Here is a 23,562-nt window from a genome sequence, read left to right as displayed (position 1 = left end):
CACTAGGGTGCATGCTCAGCCCCCTCCTGTACTCGTTGTTTACCAATGACTGCATGGCAAGTTTGCAGACGACACAACAGTAGTAGGACTGATTGCCAACAATGACGAAACAGCCTACAGGGAGGAGACAAGAGCCCAGGCGGAGTGGTGCCAGGAAATAACCTCTCCCTCAATATTAACAAAACGAAGGAGCTGATCGTGGACTTCAGGAAACAGAAGAGGGAGCACTGCCCTATCAACATCGACGGGACTGCAGTGGAGAAGGTGAAAAGCTTAATGTTTCTCTGCGTAAACATCACTGACAATTTGAAATGGCCCAACCAAACAGACAGCGGGGTGAACAAACAGCGGGGTGAAGAAGGCGCAACAGCGCCTCTTCAACCTCAGGAGGCTGAAGAAATGAGCCTTGGCCCCTAAGTCCCTCTTACAGATGCACAATTGAGAGCATCCTGTCGGGCTGTGTCACCGCCTGAGATGGCAACTGCACCGCCCGCAATCGGCAACTGCACCGCCCGCAATTTTCCCAACGCCCACACGACGTCATACATGCAGTCTGCCATCTGCCCAACGCCCACACGAAGTCATACATGTACCAGATGCCCGGTACACTTAAAACCGGGATTCATAAAACACTTCTCCAGATTGCCAGTGGCCATCGAAGGTGAATATTTGCCCGCTGAAGTCAGTTACAACACCGAACTGTAGTCAGGTTGAGACCCTGGTGAGGACAACGAGCATGCAGATGAGCTTCCCTGAGATGGTTTCTGACGGTTTGTGCAGAAATTATTTGGTTGTGAAACCCCACAGTCTCATCAGCTGTCCGGGAGATGTGGAGGTCCTGGGCTGCCGTGGTTACATGTGGTCTGTGGTTGTGAGGCCGGTTGGACGAACCGCAAAATTCTCTAAAACAACGTTGGAGGCGGCTTATGGTAGAGAAATGAACATTAAGTTCTCTGCCACCAGCTGTGGTGGACATTTCTGCAGTCAGCCAATTGCACGCCCCTTCAAAACTTGAGACATCCGTGGCATTGTGTTGTGTGACAAAACTGCACATTTTAGAGTGGCCTTTTATTGTCCCCAGAAGAAGGTGCACCTATGTAATGATCATGCTGTTCAATCAGCATCTTGATATTCCACACCTGTCAGGTGGATGGAATATGCTCACCAACAGGGGTGTAAACTAATTTGTGCACATATTTTGAGACAAATGCTATATTCTGTGTGTATGAAACATTTTTGGGATCTTTTATTTCAGCTCAGGAAACATGGGACCAACACTTTGTTGCATTTCTATTTTGTTGCATTTATATTTTTGTTCAGCATACAAACAGACAATTACGTTCTGCCATAAAACATTAATTGATTGTGTAATGTTAAAATATGATAGAGCGAAACTGTTGGGCAGTGTGTATTTGTTTTGGATCAAAATCAATGAACCCAGCTAAGGATTAGCCCCTTTAAAAAAAAGATGTTTAGCCTAAAATGACATACCCAAATCGAACTGCCTGTAGCTCATTTGAAAGGTAGCACTTTGAAGTTTGTGGAAATGTTTGTGGAAATGTGAAATGAATATAGGAGAATGTAACACATTAGATCTGGTAAAAGATAATACAAAGAAAAAAACATGCATCTTTTTGTATTTCTCTTTGAAATCCAAGAGAAAGACCATCATGTATTATTCCAGTCCAGATGCAATTTAGATTTTGGTCTCTAGATGGCACCAGTGTATTTGAAAAGTTTTAGACATATCCAATGAACCATTGCATTTCTGTTCAAAATGTTGTATCGTGACTGCTCAAATGTGCCTAATTGGTTTATTAATACATTTAAGTTCATAACTGTGCACTCTCCTCAAACAATAGCATGGCATTCTTTCATTGTAATAGCTATTGTAAATTGGACAGTGCAGTTAGATTAACACAAATTTAAGCTTTCTGCCAATATCAGATATGTCTATGTCCTGGGAAATGTTCTTGTTGCTTTCAACCTCATGCTAATCGTATTAGCCTACATTAGCTCAACTGTCCCACTAGGGACCCACAGATCCTGTAGAGGTTTTAACATTCTGAGGACCATATGTTTCTTATAGCTTGGTGAGAGCGTGGTTGCCCTATGGTTATTTTGCATACAACCTTTCCATAATGTTTCCTACAGGTTTCCTATTTAGTCATGTTCTTAAATTATTCATAGAACGTTAAACAACATTTATCTGTGGGAATTTCAGTACTTCATCAAAACATTTTCTACAGGTTTCCTCATGGGTCTATTTAAACTCATATTCTCAGAGCGTTCAGAGAACGTTAAGAAACAATGTTCTACTGTGGGAATTTCAGTACTTCAGTTCAATGTTTTATGCAATTTTCCTCAATTTTCCTAAAACATTAGTAACGTTCAAAGAACGTTGTAAGAATGTAATTTAAAAACATATTCGTTTCGTTCTCAGCATCAACAAAAAAAGTATCTTTCCTCTATCTCATTAAGTGTGTTCAGGTGTGTTAGCCGCACCCACTAATTGGCCACACCTGATCTTAATGAGTGTTTGTTTCCTTTGAAATAGGGTCTGTTTGCATAAACTAAAATGAACAGCTTTTTTACGAGTTAAAAAAACATTGCATGGGAGCTCCATCTTGGTGGTGCAGTGGACTAATCTCATGGATAGAAAGCAGATAATCTTGGATTTGAATCTCACTGTTGTCATGCCATAATAAAAAAGGAATGTGTTTGCATGATTTAATGTGCTTGGAGTTCAGAACAGTTAACCTAAGCTAGCAGTGTTGTCAAAGTTATTTAATTACCTTTAAATAACATGTAATTTCTGTCCTCAAAATGTTAATAAAACCTCCCAGGAGAACTTTCAGAGAACCATCGAAAAACGTTCTCAGAACCTCCCTGCAACCTAAAAATTTACATTCCCAGAACAGGCTAAATGTTCACTTCTGTTTTCAGATCGTTTAGAAAATGTTCCGTTTTAACGGTCTGGAAATGTATGGCTTCGTTCCCAGAATCAATAGGAAACCAAAAACTTATGTTCCAACAACTTCCTAGAAACCAAATGTGCTAGCTGGGAACCTCATGATCAATACTGTCAAAATTGTTTTTGTGGAATACACAAGCATAACAATTTAATGGAGCATTAATAATGCATCTGTAACTCTATATGTTTTGGGGCAGAGAGAGAGTTAGCAAAGAGACCGATGAAAAGAGAATTGATGGTTGTTTACTCTACACTGTCACTACATTGTTCCTGTGATGCTTGACTCCATTTGGACATACTGTATTTCAGGCAAGCGTTATAGTCCAGCTCATTTCTTCGAGCCCATCAAAACCTTGTTTATAGACTTAACAATGTTACTCAATTTGACCAGCTATGTCAAATGTAGTATTGTCAAAAATGTGTATAGAAATCCAATCTTCAAAACAAGTCACAAGGCGGTGTATCTGCTGTACTTCACTTGCACAGTGTACAATTATATTATATTTATCATTGCATCACAGATTCATGCTTTCGAGCTCCCAGGTTGCATGGCTGAAATACGCTCTAGGAGAGATTTGCCTTTCTTTCAGTATATGCAGCTCTGTGGCTTACATTGCTGCATTGTGGGGTGCCGTGGCTTCAAAGCAGCCCTGGCTCTGGGATATCTAACTCATTTGCTGTCTGTGTCAACTCCATCCTTTCATCTCTCCCTATGTGAAGAGTGCTCGCAGCTCTCCCGCCTCGTTAAAACAAACTGTCACCCACAGAGCACAGGCTAATTAAGGTGTCAAAACACTCTCTGGATCCTTGTGTGTTTGCACATGGATACACCAGCAATTCAGGACAGCATTCAGCATTGGGAGATGGCTAAATTATCCAGTTCAATATGTTCCATGGAATTCACTTTTTTGAATTCTTTGAAGGCAATGATCATGTCATTAGAGCAATTTTATCAGTGACTTTGTTCAGTGAGTTGAAATTGCCTAGGTAAAATGATTAATTTTCACCATTTGCTGGCTCATGCTCTGAGTTACAGGTCTTGATTGTGTGTGGCTCAGTTGGTAGAGCATGAAATTTAAAGTGTCAGGGTCATGGGTTCAATTCCCACAGTGGACAAGAATTACATTTTTTATTAGGATCCCTGTTAGCAATTCCACTTGCAGCAGCAGCTACTCTTCCTGGGGTCCACATAAAATGTGCAAATACATGACAAAGTACAGAACCACATAAGAGTTATAGACTGAGTATACCAAACATTAGGAACACCTTCCTAATAGAGTACCACAGTATAAGTCAGAAAACCTAGCGAGGAAATTGATTCAATTATTTTTCCACCATTCATTTTTCTAGACAAAGGCAGTGAGGCTGATATGTAAAGCTTATTAAAGAGCAGTGAAACTATCAAGAGCAGCGTGCGGGTTTCTTCTTTTTTCTCATTCTAGAAACACTTACAATAAGGGCTGTTTCGTGTAGGCTAACTCTGGCATGACGTTTTAATAACCGTGTAAATCTCTCTAGGACTAAGTGACATATATATGTATACACACACACACACACAATTGGTGGCTGACTAAATACTTTTTTGCCCCACTGTATGTATGTATGTATGTGTGTGTGTGTGTATATACATATATATGTCACTTTTTACACGGTTATTAAAACATCATGCCAGAGAGTTAGCCTACACAAAACATAGCCCTTGTTTTAAGTGTATACTGTATATATATTTTTGCCTGTATTTTCCCACATAAAAATTAAACACTAATTAGCTACTAATGTGGCTATCATAAAGAACTACAAATACCATGGTGATCTGGACGAGACTGCCGAATTGAGTTAAAGGTAAGAATTTCTGAATTAATTATCAAATGTTAGCTAAATGTAGTAATTAATACATTTGCTAAATATCTTTCAATTTACATTACATTCTGTGAACTGTCTTGCGCAAGTTTTAAATTGACACTACCTGTTTAGCAAAGATTTCAGCTGGAGTGCAGGAACGTGCAGGGATTTGTAATCTTGCATGATGTCTACTTAGCCCTCCAAACAGCCTCAATTTATTGGGGCATGCACTCTGTGTTGAAAGGTGTTGAAAGAGTCCAAAGGGATGCTAGCCCATGTTGATGCCAATGCTTCCCACAGTTGTCAAGTTGGCTGGATGTCCTTTGAGTGGTGGACCATTCCTAATACACACGGGAAACTGTTGAGTGTGGAAAAACCCAGCAGCGTTGTAGTTCTTGACACAAATCGCTGCACCTGGCACCTACTACCATACCCCGTTCAAATGCACTTACATCTTTTGTCTTGCCTATTCACCCTCTGAATGAATGGCACATACACAATCCATCTCTCAATTGTCTCAAGGCTTAATCTACAGTCGTGGCCAAAAGTTTTGAGAATGACACAAATATACATTTTTACAAAGTTTGCTGCCTCAGTGTCTTTAGATATTTTTGTCAGATATAACTATGGAATAGTGAAATATAATTACAAGCATTTCATAAGTGTCAAAGGCTTTTATTGACAATTACACGAAGTTGATGCAAAGAGTCAGTATTTGCAGTGTTGACCCTTCTTTTTCAAGACCTCTGCAATCCACCCTGGCATGCTATCAATTAACTCTGGGCCACATCCTGACTGATGGCAGCTCACTCTTGCATAATCAATGCTTGAAGTTTGTCAGAATGTGAGTTTTTGTTTGTCCACCCGCCTCTTGAGGATTGACCACAAGTTCTCAATGGGATTAAGGTCTGGGGACCATGAATGGTGTCAGGATGCTTTACTGTTGGCATGACACAGGACTGATGGTAGCGCTCACCTTGTCTTCTCCGGACAAGCTTTTTTCCGGATACCCCAAACAATTGGAAAGGGGATTCTTCAGAGAAAATGACTTTACCCCAGCCCTCAGCAGTCCAATCCCTTTACCATTTGCAGAATATCAGTCTGTCCCTGATGTTTTTCCTGGAGAGAAGTGGCTTCTTTGCTGTCCTTCTTGACACCAGGCCATCCTCCAAAAGTCTTCGCCTCACTGTGCTTGCAGATGCACTGACACCTGCCTGCTGCCATTCCTGAGCAAGCACTGTACTGGTGGTGCCCCGATCCCGCAGCTGAATCAACTTTAGGAGACGGTCCTGGCGCTTGATGGACTTTCTTGGGTGCCCTGAAGCCTTCTTCACAACAATTGAACCGCTCTCCTTGAAGTTCTTGATGATCCGATAAATGGTTGATTTAGGTGTAATCTTACTGGCAACAATATCCTTACCTATGAAGCCCTTTTTGTTCAAAGCAATGATGACGGCACGTGTTTCCTTGCAGGTAACCATGGATGACAGCGGAAGAACAATGATTCCAAGCACCACCCTCCTTTTGAAGCTTCCAGTCTGTTATTCGAACTCAATCAGCATGACAGAGTGATCTCCAGCCTTGTCCTCGTCAACACTCACACCTGTGTTAACGAGAGAATCACTGACATGATGTCAGCTGGTCCTTTTGTGGCAGGGCTGAAATGCAGTGGAAATGTTTTTGGGGGATTCAGTTCATTTGCATGGGAAAGAGGGACTTTGCAATTAATTGCAATTCATCTGATCACTCTTCATAACATTCTGGAGTATATGCAAATTGGCATCATACAAACTGAGGCAGCAGACTTTGTGAAAATTAATATTTGTGTCATTCTCAAAACTTTTGGCCATGACTGAAGAGGATTTAACAAGTGACATCAATAATGGATCATAGCTTTCACCTGAATTCACCTTGTCATGGAAAGAGCAGGTGTTCTTAATGTTTTGTATACTCAGTGTATATTGGAAAGACACCAAGAGACAACAAAAATACTATTTACACACTATTCATATATACAGTGCAGTTAAATCAAATCTCTAGAAAGAGGAGAAGAGCGCTGTGATACAATATATATATATTTTTTTATCTGTTTAAGTAACCTCTGGTGGTAGAGCATTCCACGATGATTATGGCTCTATACATATCTGAGTGACGCAATCAATCTGTTTTTGGTTTGGGTAACATGAAGAAACCCATAGCGGTGTGTCTGGTGGGGGTATGTACATGTATGTCTGTTTTGAAGTATATGCCAGTAGAATATTCAAGTGGTTAAACATTTGACACAGTTAAGGGCAATGCGTGCTGCTTTGTTTTGAGCAAACTGCTGCTTTGCTAGGTCATTCTTTGCTGCACCTGACAATAATTATATCCTCCTGATTCCTGCTTACAACCAAAAATTCAAACAGGATTTTTCACCTTTATTTAACCAGGTAGGCTAGTTGAGAACAAGTTCTCATTTACAACTGCGACCTGGCCAAGATAAAGCATAGCAGTGTGAACAGACAACAGCACAGAGTTACACATGGAGTAAACAATAAACAAGTCAATAACACAGTAGAAAAAAAAATAAAAAAATAAAAAGAGTCTTTATACATTGTGTGCAAAAGGCATGAGGAGGTAGGCGAATAATTACAGTTTAGCATATTAACACTGGAGTGATACATGATCAGATGGTCATGTGCAGGTAGAGATACTGGTGTGCATAAGAGCAGAAAAGCAAATAAATAAAGACAGTATGGGGATGAGGTAGGTAAATTGGGTGGGCTATTTACCGATGGACTATGCACAGCTGCAGCGATCGGTTAGCTGCTCAGATAGCAGATGTTTAAAGTTGGTGAGGGAGATAAAAGTCTCCAACTTCAACGATTTTTGCAATTCGTTCCAGTCACAGGCAGCAGAGAACTGGAAGAAAAGGCGGCCAAATTAGGTGTTGGCTTTAGGGATGATCAGTGAGATACACCTGCTGGAGCGTGTGCTACAGGTGGGTGTTGCCATTGTGACCAGTGAACTGAGATAAGGCGGAGCTTTACCTAGCATGGACTTGTAGATGACCTGGAGCCAGTGGGTCTGGCGATGAATATGTAGCGAGGGCCAGCCGACTAGAGCATACAGGTCGCAGTGGTGGGTGTTATAAGGTGCTTTAGTAACAAAGCGGATGGCACTGTGATAAACTGCATCCAGTTTGCTGAGTAGAGTATTGGAAGCTTTTTTGTAGATGACATCGCCGAAGTCAAGGATCGGTAGGATAGTCCGTATTACTAGGGGAAGTTTGGCGGCGTGAGTGAAGGAGGCTTTGTTGCGAAATAGAAAGCCGACTCTAGATTTGATTTTGGATTGGAGATGTTTGATATGAGTCTGGAAGGAGAGTTTACAGTCTAGACACCTAGGTACTTATAGATGTCCACATATTCTAAGTCGGAACCATCCAGGGTGGTGATGCTAGTCGGGTGTGCGGGTGCAGGCAGCGAACGGTTGAAAAGCATGCATTTGGTTTCACTAGCGTTTAAGAGCAGTTGGAGGCCACGGAAGGAGTGTTGTATGGCATTGAAGCTCGTTTGGAGGTTAGATAGCAGAGTGTCCAAGGAAGGGAAAACAGAATGGTGTCGTCTGCGTAGAGGTGGATCAGGGAATCGCCCGCAGCAAGAGCAACATCATTGATATATACAGAGAAAAGAGTCGGCCCGAGAATTGAACCCTGTGGCACCCCCATAGAGACTGCCAGAGGACCGGACAACATGCCCTCCGATTTGACACACTGAACTCTGTCTGCAAAGTAGTTGGTGAACCAGGCGAGGCAGTCATTAGAAAAACAGAGGCTACTGAGTCTGCCGATAAGAATATGGTGATTGACAGAGTCGAAAGCCTTGGCCAGTTTGATGAAGACGGCTGCACAGTACTGGCTTTTTTGATGGCAGTTATGATATCGTTTAGTACCTTGAGCATGGCTGAGGTGCACCCGTGACCGGCTCGGAAACCAGATTGCACAGCGGAGAAGGTACGGTGGGATTCGAGATGGTCAGTGATCTGTTTGTTGACTTGGCTTTCGAAGACCTTAGATAGGCAGGGCAGGATTGATATAGGTCTGTAACAGTTTGGGTCCAGGGTGTCTCCGCCTTTGAAGAGGGGGATGACCGCGGCAGCTTTCCAGTCCTTGGGGTTCTCAGACGCTATGAGAGAGAGGTTGAACATGCTGGTAATAGGGGTTGCGACAATGGCGGCGGATAGTTTCAGAAATAGAGGGTCCAGGTTGTCAAGCCCAGCTGATTTGTACGGGTCCAGGTTTTGCAGCTCTTCCAGACATCTGCTATCTGGATTTGGGTAAAGGAGAAGCTGGGGAGGCTTGGGCGAGTAGCTGCGGGGGGGGGGGGGGGGGGGGACCTGTTGGCGGAGGTTGGAGTAGCCAGGAGGAAGGCATGGCCAGCCGTTGAGAAATGCTTGTTGAAGTTTTCGATTATCATGGATTTATCGGTGGTGACAGTGTTACCTAGCCTCAGTGCAGAGGGCAGCTGGGAGGAGGTGCTCTTGTTCTCCATGGACTTTACAGTGTCCCAGAACTTTTTGGAGTTAGAGCTACAGGATGCACATTTCTACTTGAAAAAGCTGGCCTTTGCTTTCCTGACTGACTGCGTGTATTGGTTCCTGACTTCCCTGAACAGTTGCATATCGCGGGGACTATTCGATGCCATTGCAGTCCGCCACAGAATGTTTTTGTGCTGGTTGAGGGCAGTCAGGTCTGGAGTGAACCAGGGGCTATATCTGTTCTTAGTTCCACATTTTTTGAATGGAGCATGTTTATCTAAGATGGTGAGGAAGTTACTTTTAAAGAATGACCAGGCATCCTCAACTGACGGGATGAGGTTAATATCCTTCCAGGATACCCGGGCCAGGTCGATTAGAAAGGCCTGCTCGCAAAAGTGTTTTAGGGAGCATTTGACAGTGATTAGGGGAGGTCGTTTGACTGCGGACCCTTAGTGGATACAGGCAATGAGGCAATGATCGCTGAGATCCTGATTGAAGACAGCGGAGGTGTATTTGGAGGGCCAGTTGGTCAGGATAACGTACATGAGGGTGCCCTTGTTTACAGATTTAGGGTTGTACCTGGTGGGTTCCTTGATGATTTGTGTGAGATTGAGGGCATCTAGCTTAGATTGTAGGACTGCCGGGGTGTTAAGCATGTCCCAGTTTAGGTCACCTAACAGAACTCTGAAGCTAGATGGGGGGCGATCAATTCACAAATGGTGTCCAGGGCACAGCTGGGAGCTGAGGGGTTCGGTAGCAGATGGCAACAGTGAGAGACTTATTTCTGGAGAGATTAATTTTTAAAATTAGACGTTCGAACTGTTTGGGTATGGACCTGGAAAGTATGACATTACTTTGCAGGCTATCTCTGCAGTAGACTGCAACTCCTCCCCTATCTTGACCGAAAATGTTATAATTGGGTATGGAAATCTCAGAATTTTTGGTGGCCTTTCTAAGCCAGGATTCAGACACAGCAATGACATCAGAGTGTGCTAAAGCAGTGAGTAAAACAAACTTATGGAGGAGGATTCTGATGTTGACATGCATGAAACCAAGACTTTTTCAATCACAGAAGTCAACAAATGAGGGTGCCTGGGGACATGCAGGGCCTGGGTTTACCGCCACATCACCCGCGGAACAGAGGAGGAGTAGGATGAGGGTGCAGCTAAAGGCTATCAAAACTGGTCGCCTAGAGCGTTGGGGACAAAGAATAAAAGGAGCAGGTTTCTAGGTGTGGTAGAATATATTCAGGGCATAATGCGCAGACAGGGGTATGGGGGGGTGCGGGTACAGCGGAGGTAAGCCCAGGCACTGGGTGATGATAAGAGAGGTTGTATCTCTGGACATGCTGGTTGTAATGGGTGAGGTCCCCTCATGTGTGGGAGGTGGGACAAAGGAGGTATCAGAGGTATGAAGAGTGGAACTAGGGGCTCCATTGTAAACTAAAACAATGATAACTAACCTGAACAACAGTATACAAGGCATATTGACATTTGAGAGAGACATACAGCATGGCATAAAGTAATCACAGGTGTTGATTGGTAGAGCTAGCTAAAACAACAGGTGAGACAACAACAGCTAATCAGCTAACACAACAACTGCAGGTAAAATGGCGATGACTAGGCAGAGAGGGTCGGATTAACTACACACGGAGCCTGGGTTCATGGACAGTCCAGTAATGGACAGTCCAGCAGGCATCAGCTATGTAGCCAAGTCATCATAGTGTCCAGGGGGCAGCAGTAGATGGAACAGGGGAGCCGCCACTACGCTAGCGACACAGCGTTTAAAGTTAGTAGCCCTGGGCTAGTAGGAGCGTCTGCTCCGATGGAGGCCGGATGAAGGCACAGCGGATGGAGTATTCGTCGGCAGACGAAGGATGTACCAGTGACGCACTCAATATGGAAGTTGTCCAATGAAACAGATGATTAACTAAAGGACTGCTTCACTAGCACAGACTGGAATATGTTCCCGGATTCATCTGATAACATCGAGGAGTTTACCACATCCGTCACAAGCTTCATTAATAAGTGCATCGACTACGTCATCTCCACTGTAACCGTATCTACATATCCCAACCAAAAGCCATGGATTACATACAAACTGCTTCTTTCAAGGAGTGGAACACTGACCCGGACGCTTAGAAGAAATTCTGCTACGACCTCTGACGAGCCATCAAACAGGCAAGGCATATATAGGACTAAGATCGAATCCTACTACGCCGGCTCTGATGCCTGTCAGATGTGGCAGGGCTTGCAAACTATCCCGGATTACAAAGGGAAACCCAGTGAGCTGCCCAGTGACCCGAGCCTACCAGACAAGCAACATACCCAGTGACCCGAGCCTACCAGACAAGCTACATACCTAGCTTTGAGGCAAGCAACAATGAACAATGAATGAGAGCACCAGCAGTTCTGGATGATCTCACTCTCCGTAGCAGATGTGAGTTGGACATTTAAACAGGTTATCATTCACAAGGACACACAGACAGACCGATTACCAGGATGCATACTCAGAGCATGCGCTGACCAACTGGTGGGTGCTTTCACTGACATTTTCTACCTCTCCCTGACCAAATCTGTAATACCTGCATGTTTCAGACTGGGACAAAGGGAGATTGAAATGTGTAGTGGAATGCTTGTCATAGGTCAAGGAGAGCTATATCAAAGTCATGAAGGGCAAATTACTTTGTTTGATCTATTTTTAGTCTGCTGTAGTCCAAAATACACAGCAGTTGCTGTGACTACAGGATAATGCATACACAATGAATGAATGGTGCTTCTTATCTATTTCTGTCAATAATTAATGCAAGCGGAGGTAACTAACTAAAGCGCAGCCAACAGTTCAACTTGGGTGCAGTTTTCTGAGTGATAAGTTACAGTTGTGTTCATATGGCTTGTGGCTTATCTATTGTGTGAGAGGTGTTGTTTTTATCTGTTTGCTGGTATGTAAAAGTCTTAATTTTCATGATTGCACCCCACTGGATGTGTAAATGGTTTATCCTGGTGCTACTGACATGGAGTAAACATGTTTTTGGTTTCTTCCTTCCTCACCTGGTGTCAGTGTCAGTGCTGGTAACTCCATCTGAATGAAAGAAGGTGTTACAGATTATGTTTCTCATCAGTACAATCATCAGGATGATTGGATCCCCTGGGTCTCTATCTTTTTCCATCTGAGACATTTCAAAGCAAATACATTTCTAAAAGATTGGAGTGAGAAATTGTGCCAAGATCTAGAACTGTGAGTCAACATCTCCATTTGAAAGGCTTCAGACTCAGACAGCCCTGCTCACAAAAAGGTGTGCAAACATCCTCATTGACTCTTCACTGTAAAACCTAAAACTACCATCCAGCCTCAGGGAGAGTTAGTATGATCCATAGTACTTTGTGGCAAAGAGTGTGTAGTAACACCTACTGTAGCATCAGTGTCAAGAGGCAAATTCTATTAGGCAGTTAGGTCTCTGAAGGGAAGCTTGGGTCTGTTTGGAAATGGAATTGCACTCTGACATTGTGATCATTATTATCGACAGAAATAGGATTCTCCTAGATTACTCACCATTGCTAATCAAGTCCTGGAGGGCTCAGTAAGTGTTCGCTTACATGGCTTTGCCTCAAACTATTTTATTTAGAAAAGCATCTAATGGTGAGAGCTGTGAAGAGTTTCTCTTTTATTTTCCGTTAGGAAAGTGACCGAGTATGTTTACATGCACATTAATAATTCGATATTAAACTGATTATGGCCGAGTACGGCATTAGTCATGTTAACACCGTACTCTGCTTAACCACATGCCAATTAAAACACCTGGATTTCTGAGTAATCTTTTGAATTATTAGGACAGGTAAACAGCTGAATCGGCGATCCAGTGTTGTATTTGTTCTGGGCATGTTCCAGAACCAGGTAGCACAAGCCTCTCTCTATTATGCACGAGTGAAGTGAGTTTGGAAAAACTGAAAGTATGCATCTTGTAAATAGTTTTCACATGCAAACTTTTTATGTCCGAACTCCGAATCAAATTTTCTTGGTCACTGTGGTAGAACGCTTATTTGGATTGGCGATTTTCTGCTTTTATCAAAGTCACCATCAGTAGCCTGATTTCAGATGTGACCATGTAAACAGGATCATTAGGGAAATTGCTCTTCTTGCAAAGCATGTAAACATTTTAAACTAACTATTATATTAATCTGACTATCTACAATAATTGCATTATTGTGTGCCTATGACCGTGCTTATTGAGAGGTTTGTGACGTACAGTGGGGCAAACAAGTGTTTAGTCAGCCACCAATTGTGCAAGTTCTCCCACTTAAAAAGATGAGCGAGGCCTGTAATTTTCATCAAATCAAATCAAATCAAATTTTATTTGTCACATACACATGGTTAGCAGATGTTAATGCGAGTGTAGCGAAATGCTTGTGCTTCTAGTTCCGACAATGCAGTAATAACAAGTAATCTAACTAACAATTCCAAAACTACTGTCTTGTACACAGTGTAAGGGGATAAAGAATATGTACATAAGGATATATGAATGAGTGATGGTACAGAGCAGCATAGGCAAGATACAGTAGATGGTATCGAGTACAGTATGTATAAATGAGATGAGTATGTAAACAAAGTGGCATAGTTTAAAGTGGCTAGTGATACATGTATTACATAAGGATACAGTCGATGATATAGAGTACAGTATATACGTATGCATATGAGATGAATAATGTAGGGTAAGTAACATTATATAAGGTAGCATTGTTTAAAGTGGCTAGTGATATATTTACATCATTTCCCATCAATTCCCATTATTAAAGTGGCTGGAGTTGAGTCAGTGTCAGTGTGTGTGTTGGCAGCAGCCACTCAGTGTTAGTGGTGGCTGTTTAACAGTCTGATGGCCTTGAGATAGAAGCTGTTTTTCAGTCTCTCGGTCCCAGCTTTGATGCACCTGTACTGACCTCGCCTTCTGGATGATAGCGGGGTGAACAGGCAGTGGCTCGGGTGGTTGATGTCCTTGATGATCTTTATGGCCTTCCTGTGACATCGGGTGGTGTAGGTGTCCTGGAGGGCAGGTAGTTTGCCCCCGGTGATGCGTTGTGCAGACCTCACTACCCTCTGGAGAGCCTTACGGTTGAGGGCGGTGCAGTTGCCATACCAGGCGGTGATACAGCCCGCCAGGATGCTCTCGATTGTGCATCTGTAGAAGTTTGTGAGTGCTTTTGGTGACAAGCCGAATTTCTTCAGCCTCCTGAGGTTGAAGAGGCGCTACTGCGCCTTCTTCACGATGCTGTCTGTGTGAGTGGACCAATTCAGTTTGTCTGTGATGTGTATGCCGAGGAACTTAAAACTTGCTACCCTCTCCACTACTGTTCCATCGATGTGGATAGGGGGGTGTTCCCTCTGCTGTTTCCTGAAGTCCACAATCATCTCCTTAGTTTTGTTGACGTTGAGTGTGAGGTTATTTTCCTGACACCACACTCCGAGGGCCCTCACCTCCTCCCTGTAGGCCGTCTCGTCGTTGTTGGTAATCATGCCTACCACTGTTGTGTCGTCCGCAAACTTGATGATTGAGTTGGAGGCGTGCGTGGCCACGCAGTCGTGGGTGAACAGGGAGTACAGGAGAGGGCTCAGAACGCACCCTTGTGGGGCCCCAGTGTTGAGGATCAGCGGGGAGGAGATGTTGTTGCCTACCCTCACCACCTGGGGGCGGCCCGTCAGGAAGTCCAGTACCCAGTTGCACAGGGCGGAGTCGAGACCCAGGGTCTCGAGCTTGATGACGAGCTTGGAGGGTACTATGGTGTTGAATGCCGAGCTGTAGTCGATGAACAGCATTCTCACATAGGTATTCGTCTTGTCCAGATGGGTTAGGGCAGTGTGCAGTGTGGTTGAGATTGCATCGTCTGTGGACCTATTTGGGCGGTAAGCAAATTGGAGTGGGTCTACGGTGTCAGGTAGGGTGGAGGTGATATGGTCCTTGACTAGTCTCTCAAAGCACTTCATGATGACGGATGTGAGTGCTACGGGGCGGTAGTCGTTTAGCTCAGTTACCTTAGCTTTCTTGGGAACAGGAACAATGGTGGCCCTCTTGAAGCATGTGGGAACAGCAGACTGGTATAGGGATTGATTGAATATGTCCGTAAACACACCGGCCAGCTGGTCTGCGCATGCTCTGAGGGCGCGGCTGGAGATGCCGTCTGGGCCTGCAGCCTTGCGAGGGTTAACACATTTAAATGTCTTACTCACCTCGGCTGCAGTGAAGGAGAGACCGCATGTTTTCATTGCAGGCCGTGTCAGTGGCACTGTATTGTCCTCAAAGCGGGCAAAAAAGTTATTTAGTCTGCCTGGGAGCAAGACATCCTGGTCCGTGACTGGGCTGGATTTCTTCCTTTAGTCCGTGATTGACTGTAGACCCTGCCACATGCCTCTTGTGTCAGAGGTACACTTCAACCATGACAGACAAAATGAGGAGAAAAAATCCAGAAAATCACATTGTAGGATTTTTTATGAATTTATTTGCAAATTATGGTGGAAAATAAGTATTAAAAAATAAATACTTTTTTGCCCCACTGTACATATGTAGCCTAGTGGTCTACTATTTATAAACGGTGAACCACCATTCATCTTGTGATACATTTAGATAATAACAACCTTACTCACTTACTTACCCACTTATACTGTAGCCTACATTCAGTCTACTGAATAGTTGCATCTCTATTTGTCGCCACAGCACGACCATAAGTGATGAAACTGTCAAGGACAATTATTGTAAAGAAATCCCAGGACAAATAATGCAGTTTAACATCAGAGAGCTTTAGGAAGTCCTTAATTTCCAATTCGCAGAGGTCCTACTCTGATAAAGGACAAGACAACTTGTCATTATCACTGCGTACCATAGCAAACCCTGTATACTGCCTGTTGTTTTGGCAGCTGTGTCTGTTTTTGTAGAAAATAACAGTGCCTATATAACACAATTTTATACATGTCCAAAGTGGTTTACCACTACAAGGCTTGTATGTTTTCATGTTTTACTTATTTTTCTGTCATGTGGTTAAATATGCAGTCCGGGATTTTAGGAACGGGCTGCAGGTTGCCTAGTGGTTAGAGTGTTGGACCAGTAACCAAAAGTTTTCAGGATCAAATCCCCGAGCTGACAAGGTAAAAATATGTTGTTCTGCCCCTGAACAAGGTAGATAACTCTCTGTTCCTAGGCCATAATTGTGAAAAAGAATTTGTTCTTAACTGACTTGCCTAGTTAAATAAAGGTAAAAATATCTATTTTTTAAGAACTTTCAAATTCGTAATGTATTGTATGAATTGGAATTTGTAACATAGTATCATACAAATTGCGGGACCCGTTTTGGCTCATGAGCACTAGTTTCAAAACTACTGTCTGAAATGATACTACTTTAAAACTATTGGAGCATCACTTTAAGGAGTGTGGATCAAGCAGTGTGTCTGTGTGTGTGTGCACACTAGGGGTAATCTACATCCTGAAAGTCATCCTACCCTTCAACTGGAGTCTGTCCTTTAGAAAACTTGTGTCTTTTGATATTTTATCCCAGAAGTCAGATGAATATTTCTCAATTTTCTTGACTCTTTTTGGCTGTGATTACAGCGCTTGTCTTCGATAATGAACACTTCTGCTGACATGCTGCAGGCTTCACAGTGAGGACTGTCATTATTAATCTGTCACATAACTATTTAAAGGCCTCCCATATACTAATGGAGATAAATGTAGAAGAGATGAAAGACAATCATGTTGTTGCTCATAATTCACCCTGAGAGACATCCTCTGGTGTCTTTTGACACTAAAGTTGTCATTCTGGCAAAATAAAGCCACTTTCAAAAGCACCGATAATTTTCCTCTATAATTCTTGAGAGCAAGTAGACGGAACACTGGTTTTGGCTTCTTATAGAAATACTGTATGAGAGCAATTTGGAGCTTTCATCATCAGCCCTCCCCTTCTTGAATTTAGCACCCATACCCCGGGGCTTCCTGATTACATTTCAACTGCTGTAGGTGGGAATAATTACTCTCTAAGGCTCAGCCATTATTATATTTGGTAATCATCACGAGAAATTCAGAGCAAAATCTTTACTTTGGATAATTGGAGGAAGGAGGAATAAAGGTATTCAAATGAATCATCAAAGGGTTGTCATGAGGGGTTTTTCCTAAAGGGCCTCATGACAATATGTCTACAGTGGTAGTTAATTCATCTGGGTTTTTATTGTTCACTAGCCACTGCACTTAACCTTCTATCTAACATGATATCCATTCATAATGCTCCTTAGATCCTGATAAGTGACAGTCCCTAGCCCTAGACTAAAGACAGATTTAACAATTACAGCAGAGCCATATATCATGTATCCAATTTAGTAAAAAAAAAATATTTTCTATGCAATGTTACATTTAGGAATCATGTTCTCTGGTATTTGTTGTCTTCTGGTATGCTCTAATATATCTTTGTTGTCTGTGTGTCTCTCTCCATTGTCTTCTCTAGAAAATGTCAATGCTGTGGGCCAGAGAAGAGTGGAGTCAGACAGCGGAGCCTTTACACACTCCCCCACACAGGACTCAGCGAGTGAGATCAACCATTTCACCACAGCATCCACCATGAACGCCCTCCATGAACACCTGCTCACTAAAAACTTCCAGGGGGACCAGCAGTTCTTCACAGACCATGGAGATGTGGCAGGACATCCTACAATGCCTGGCTCTGTTTCCACTCTTGAGGCAGGAGACGCTTCGACTCGCCTCGTGCAACATGAGGACAGCCCTGCCTTCTCTGACATAGCCACTACTGCCACGGTGGCTGTCACAACCCCCCTCACCAGCTCTGCTCCTACAACCCCGGGGCTACTGGTGAGCCAGGGAGGCAGAGAGGCCAGGGAGGCAGAGAAGGTGACAGTGACCACAGACTCCCTGACCACCCCTGTAGTGGCAAATACTGCCCCTACAGTCAGTGGCCGCAGACCCAATGTCCCCCCCTCCCCGAATGGAAGTCTCAATAGTCAGAGGGCAGTTGTCATGGAGACCACCGTGGCACCCCCTGTGCTGACCACCTCAGTGAGGGTGGAGAAAGGGGAGTCCGAGGAACCAGGGGTAAAGAACAGGACAGGCCCTGGCATCCAGCTCACCAAACTGACCGCAGCATCCACAGGAGAGGTGGATGAGGGAACCACCACCACAACCATCATCACAACCACCACCATTACCACCATGCAGACACCAGGTACCTTCTATTTCTATTGGTCTCATATGAATATAGAGTGAAACTAGAAGTATGTAAATCCAGTTGCATCTAATTGGCAAATGCAGCTTTTCTGTAATGACGATGGCTTAGGAGAAGCAGCATTAATACAGGAATCATCAAATCACTTAACCTATCAACCTAACTGCCTCTCACTAACAGTGTTTAGTCAGACTTTAGTCAGAGTTTTGTACAGCCAGGCAGGAACAGCATCTGAGAGGCCTAGTCAGTGTTCCTCATCCTTCCATGGTGACTTCTCCCATTAATCCGGCACCCAGGATCACGAAGCTGATCATGCATCAAACCGATATGCCAAGGCTGGCTCCACCTGATCTGTGCTGCCTGGCTGTCCTGTCCAGTGGGTCTAGATGGCTGAGGGGCTGTGTGATAGCCGGGCCATGGCTGTGAGGCAGAAAACCTGGGGAGTTAATGAGGGGGTTAGAGGGCCACTGAAACACAGATGGGCTGTCAGAAAGGGATCAGTCACCTGGGAAGAGGGATCAATTGTATTTCTCTCTCTTCTGTGCCAGGTCCCTGCACTGTGAATTTCACTGACCCAGAGGGTCACATTGAGATTCCACAGCTGCATTCCTCAGCTTCGTCGCCTGACCCTGGAGCGGACTGCACCTACGTGCTGACCGTCTATCTGGGATACGGGATTGAAGTACAGGTCAGTGAAGACAGGATACTATCTATGTTGTCCCTTTTATGGGGTTCACACTTCTCAATGTTTTAATGAAAGCTTGCTCAGTGTAAACGTTAATGGCAATGATAGGAGGGCTGTTATGTGCAGCTGTTTTTTGCAGCTGTGTTGCTGGACACGTTGTTTCAGCCCCACAGTCCGCTCTCACTCTTTCTTCCCTACCTTAATTTAATCTAATTATCTACGGAGTATTCATGGCTGTCGCTAGAGCCAGCGGCTTTGATGAAGTGCGTTGCACCTTTATGCCATTTTCAGAAGCCCAAACGTATCCGTTGGAATCTCAAACTAACAGAACACTTCAGCTTGCTCATGAAGCAAATACCAACATCTATGAATTTCTGCCATTACAAAGCCTGGAGCTTCAGATGACTTCAAAGGAAAATAGGATTTAAAAAATAAACTGTGCTTCCTGTTTAGCAAGTGTCTTTCTTGTGACCGAGCAACTTCAAAATAAAACCATCATAGTCGATCCTGAAAATGTTCTCTTGGAATGGTTCGGGAACAAAAAAAAAATCATCAGGGCTCTTGTTTGCTTGTTGTGGTTCTATCCATTCATGTGGAACTTGTTATCCTTGTGCTGTCACGTCAACAGTCCCACCACAGTCAATACAGAGACGGAACCAGGGACACCACTGCATAGTGAAATGTTTAGTCAGATGTCATTTCATAATTCATCTATTTAGACACAATGGCCGACAGGTTTTTTTTATGAAAGCATAGTTAAAAGATAAACCCAGAGTTCCATTTGCTAGCAGGCATTCAGAAGGGCCTTACTTTGTATGCATCTCTTTCACTGGTCTTTGGCTGCAACCAATCAGTGTTTATCTATGGAAGCAGGCATCATTCATTACTTTCTCCAGGGAAGGGATGGTGCATCTCCTTCCCCCACCAAAAATAATCATAAGTTACTTTTAGAAGTTATATTTATGTATGTGGAGCCTACATTAGAATGGGTCAAAAAGCATTTAGATTCATTTCTTTTCCCAGACATTATTCAAGAAACAAATACAGTATATACACCTACTGTATTGCATCAACTGTAATATCCATATGGTCATTTCTGTATTGAAGTAGCTTTATTGATTGATTGTAAAATACAAAATCTGTTTCTCTTCACAGTCCCCATTGTGCCATAAGGTGTTATTTTATCTGTTTTTTTAATCTGTTTTGATTGCTAGCATGAATAACCTGGGGTGGCAGAGTTCCTTGCAGCCATGTCTCTATTTAATACTGTGCGTTTCCCAGCTTCTGTTCTGGACCTGGGGACTGTGAAGAGACCTCTGGCTGCATGTCTTGTGTGTCAACTGCTTGCACAGACAGTTCAGTACCTTCAACACATCAACACCTCGCACAAAGACCAATAATGATGCAGTCAATCTCTCCTCAACTTTGAGCCAGGAAAGATTGACATGTATGTTACTGACATCTAAGTGCAATACGTACTACTCTGTTCTGGAACAACTGCAATTTACCTACAGTATGTCCCTCTTTGCCGCACATGACCACCAACTGGACAGTAGTCCAAGTGCGACAAACCTAGGCCTGTAGGACCTGTCTGGTTGGCAGATGTCAAGAAAGCATAGCAACGCCTTACCATGGACAGACCTTGTCCCATTTTAGCAGTTTAAACACTTCTGGGAGATTCTGGAGCGGAGCCTGAGACAGTGTTTTCCATCACTATCAACAAAACACCAAATTATGGAATTTCTTGTTGAAGAATGATGTCGCATCCCTTCAATAGAGTTCCAGACACTTGTAGAATCTATGCCAAGGTGCATTGAAGCTGTTCTGGCGGTGTTATGTTGGTGTTTCCTTTATTTTGGCAGTTACACATATTTCACAATATATTCATCATACATTGCATGATGCAATACAATACAAACTGTGCATTTTATATCATTCATATAATTTTGTCTCATGTAAATGGACCAATTTGAATTCATAGTAAACTGCTTTAGCTATAGTTGCATACTGTTGCAGTTTCCAGTAATTGTTTAGTCTCTGGTGGTGTTCCTTGTACCTGGTTCAGTAGCCATGACTGTAGTAGTGTATTTTCTATGACTTCAGGCTCGATTCAATCCGTATCGCAGATGTATCGCGGAATTTTAAAGTACTTTAAAGTATTTTTTCTTAAGTAAGTCATTTTTGGGGGTATCTGTACTTTACGATTTATATTTTTGACAACTTGTACTTCACTACATTCCTAAGGAAGATAATGTACTTTTTACTCCATACATTTTCTCTGACACACAAAAGTACTTGTTACATTTCAAATGCTTAGCATGACAGGAAAACAGCACTTCTCACGAGAACATCCCTGGTCATCCCTACTGCCTCTGGTCTGGTGGACTCACTAAACACAAAGTGCTTCATTTGTAAATTAAGTCTGAGTGTTGGAGTGTGCCCCTGGTTATCTGTGAATTTAAAGAAGAAAATTGTGGGGTCTGGTTTGTTTAATATAAAGAATGTGAAATGATTACTACTTCTACTTTTGTTGCTTAAGTACAGTGCCTTGTGAAAGTATTCGGCCCCCTTGAACTTTGTGACCTTTTGCCATATTTCAGGCTTCAAACATAAAGATATAAAACTGTATTTTTTTGTGAAGAATCAACAACAAGTGGGACACAATCATGAAGTGGAACGACATTTATTGGATATTTCAAACTTTTTTAACAAATCAAAAACTGAAAAATTGGGCGTGCAAAATTATTCAGCCCCTTTACTTTCAGTGCAGCAAACTCTCTCCAGAAGTTCAGTGAGGATCTCTGAATGGTCCAATGTTGACCTAAATGACTAATGATGATAAATACAATCCACCTGTGTGTAATCAAGTCTCCGTATAAATGCACCTGCACTGTGATAGTCTCAGAGGTCCGTTAAAAGCGCAGAGAGCATCATGAAGAACAAGGAACACACCAGGCAGGTCCAAGATACTGTTGTGAAGAAGTTTAAAGCCGGATTTGGATAGAAAAATATTTCCCAAGCTTTAAACATCCCAAGGAGCACTGTGCAAGCGATAATATTGAAATGGAAGGAGTATCAGACCACTGCAAATCTACCAAGACCTGGCCGTCCCTCTAAACTTTCAGCTCATACAAGGAGAAGATTGATCAGAGATGCAGCCAAGAGGCCCATGATCACTCTGGATGAACTGCAGAGATCTACAGCTGAGGTGGGAGACTCTGTCCATAGGACAACAATCAGTCGTATATTGCACAAATCTGGCCTTTATGGAAGAGTGGCAAGAAGAAAGCCATTTCTTAAAGATATCCATAAAAAGTGTCGTTTAAAGTTTGCCACAAGCCACCTGGGAGACACACCAAACATGTGGAAGAAGGTGCTCTGGTCAGATGAAACCAAAATTGAACTTTTTGGCAACAATGCAAAACGTTATGTTTGGCGTAAAAGCAACACAGCTGAACACACCATCCCCACTGTCAAACATGGTGGTGGCAGCATCATGGTTTGGGCCTGCTTTTCTTCAGCAGGGACAGGGAAGATGGTTAAAATTGATGGGAAGATGGATGGAGCCAAATACACGACCATTCTGGAAGAATGATGGAGTCTGCAAAAGACCTGAGACTGGGACGGAGATTTGTCTTCCAACAAGACAATGATCCAAAACATAAAGCAAAATCTACAATGGAATGGTTCAAAAATAAACATATCCAGGTGTTACAATGGCCAAGTCAAAGTCCAGACCTGAATCCAATCGAGAATCTGTGGAAAGAACTGAAAACTGCTGTTCACAAATGCTCTCCATCCAACCTCACTGAGCTCGAGCTGTTTTGCAAGGAGGAATGGGAAAAAATGTCAGTCTCTTGATGTGCAAAACTGATAGAGACATACCCCAAGCGACTTACAGCTGTAATCGCAGCAAAAGGTGGCGCTACAAAGTATTAACTTAAGGGGGCTGAATAATTTTGCACGCCCAATTTTTCAGTTTTTGATTTGTTAAAAAAGTTTGAAATATCCAATAAATGTCGTTCCACTTCATGATTGTGTCCCACTTGTTGTTGATTCTTCACAAAAAAATACAGTTTTATATCTTTATGTTTGAAGCCTGAAATGTGGCAAAAGGTCGCAAAGTTCAAGGGGGCCGAATACTTTCGCAAGGCACTGTATATTTAAAACCTAATTATTTTAGACTTTTACTAAAGTAGGATTTTGCTAGGTGACTTTCACTTTTACTTGATTCATTTTCTATTAAGGTATCTTAACTTTTACTCAAGTATGACAATTGCGTACTTTTTCCACCACTGTAGGTAGATTGACATTTAAAGGCAATATTCCGGCGT

General features: G+C 43.0%; 1 protein-coding gene across 2 annotated transcripts in view; it reads left to right on the top strand.

The window, feature by feature from the left end:
• The window catches only part of LOC110537244 (seizure protein 6 homolog), a 236,034-nt gene that overhangs the window by 108,240 nt on the left and 104,232 nt on the right, over nt 1-23,562 (top strand). For both annotated transcript variants that reach the window (XM_021623135.3, XM_090192059.1), the window contains exons 2-3: nt 17,812-18,543; nt 19,092-19,231. In XM_021623135.3, the coding sequence (XP_021478810.3) occupies nt 17,812-18,543; nt 19,092-19,231 (872 nt within the window). The remainder of the gene's footprint in view (nt 1-17,811; nt 18,544-19,091; nt 19,232-23,562) is intronic.

The sequence above is a fragment of the Oncorhynchus mykiss genome, chromosome 12 (assembly GCF_057628025.1).
Source record: "Oncorhynchus mykiss isolate SJ-2025 chromosome 12, ASM5762802v1, whole genome shotgun sequence".
NCBI classification, from domain to species: domain Eukaryota; kingdom Metazoa; phylum Chordata; class Actinopteri; order Salmoniformes; family Salmonidae; genus Oncorhynchus; species Oncorhynchus mykiss.
This window is presented reverse-complemented; position numbering and strand designations above follow the sequence as displayed.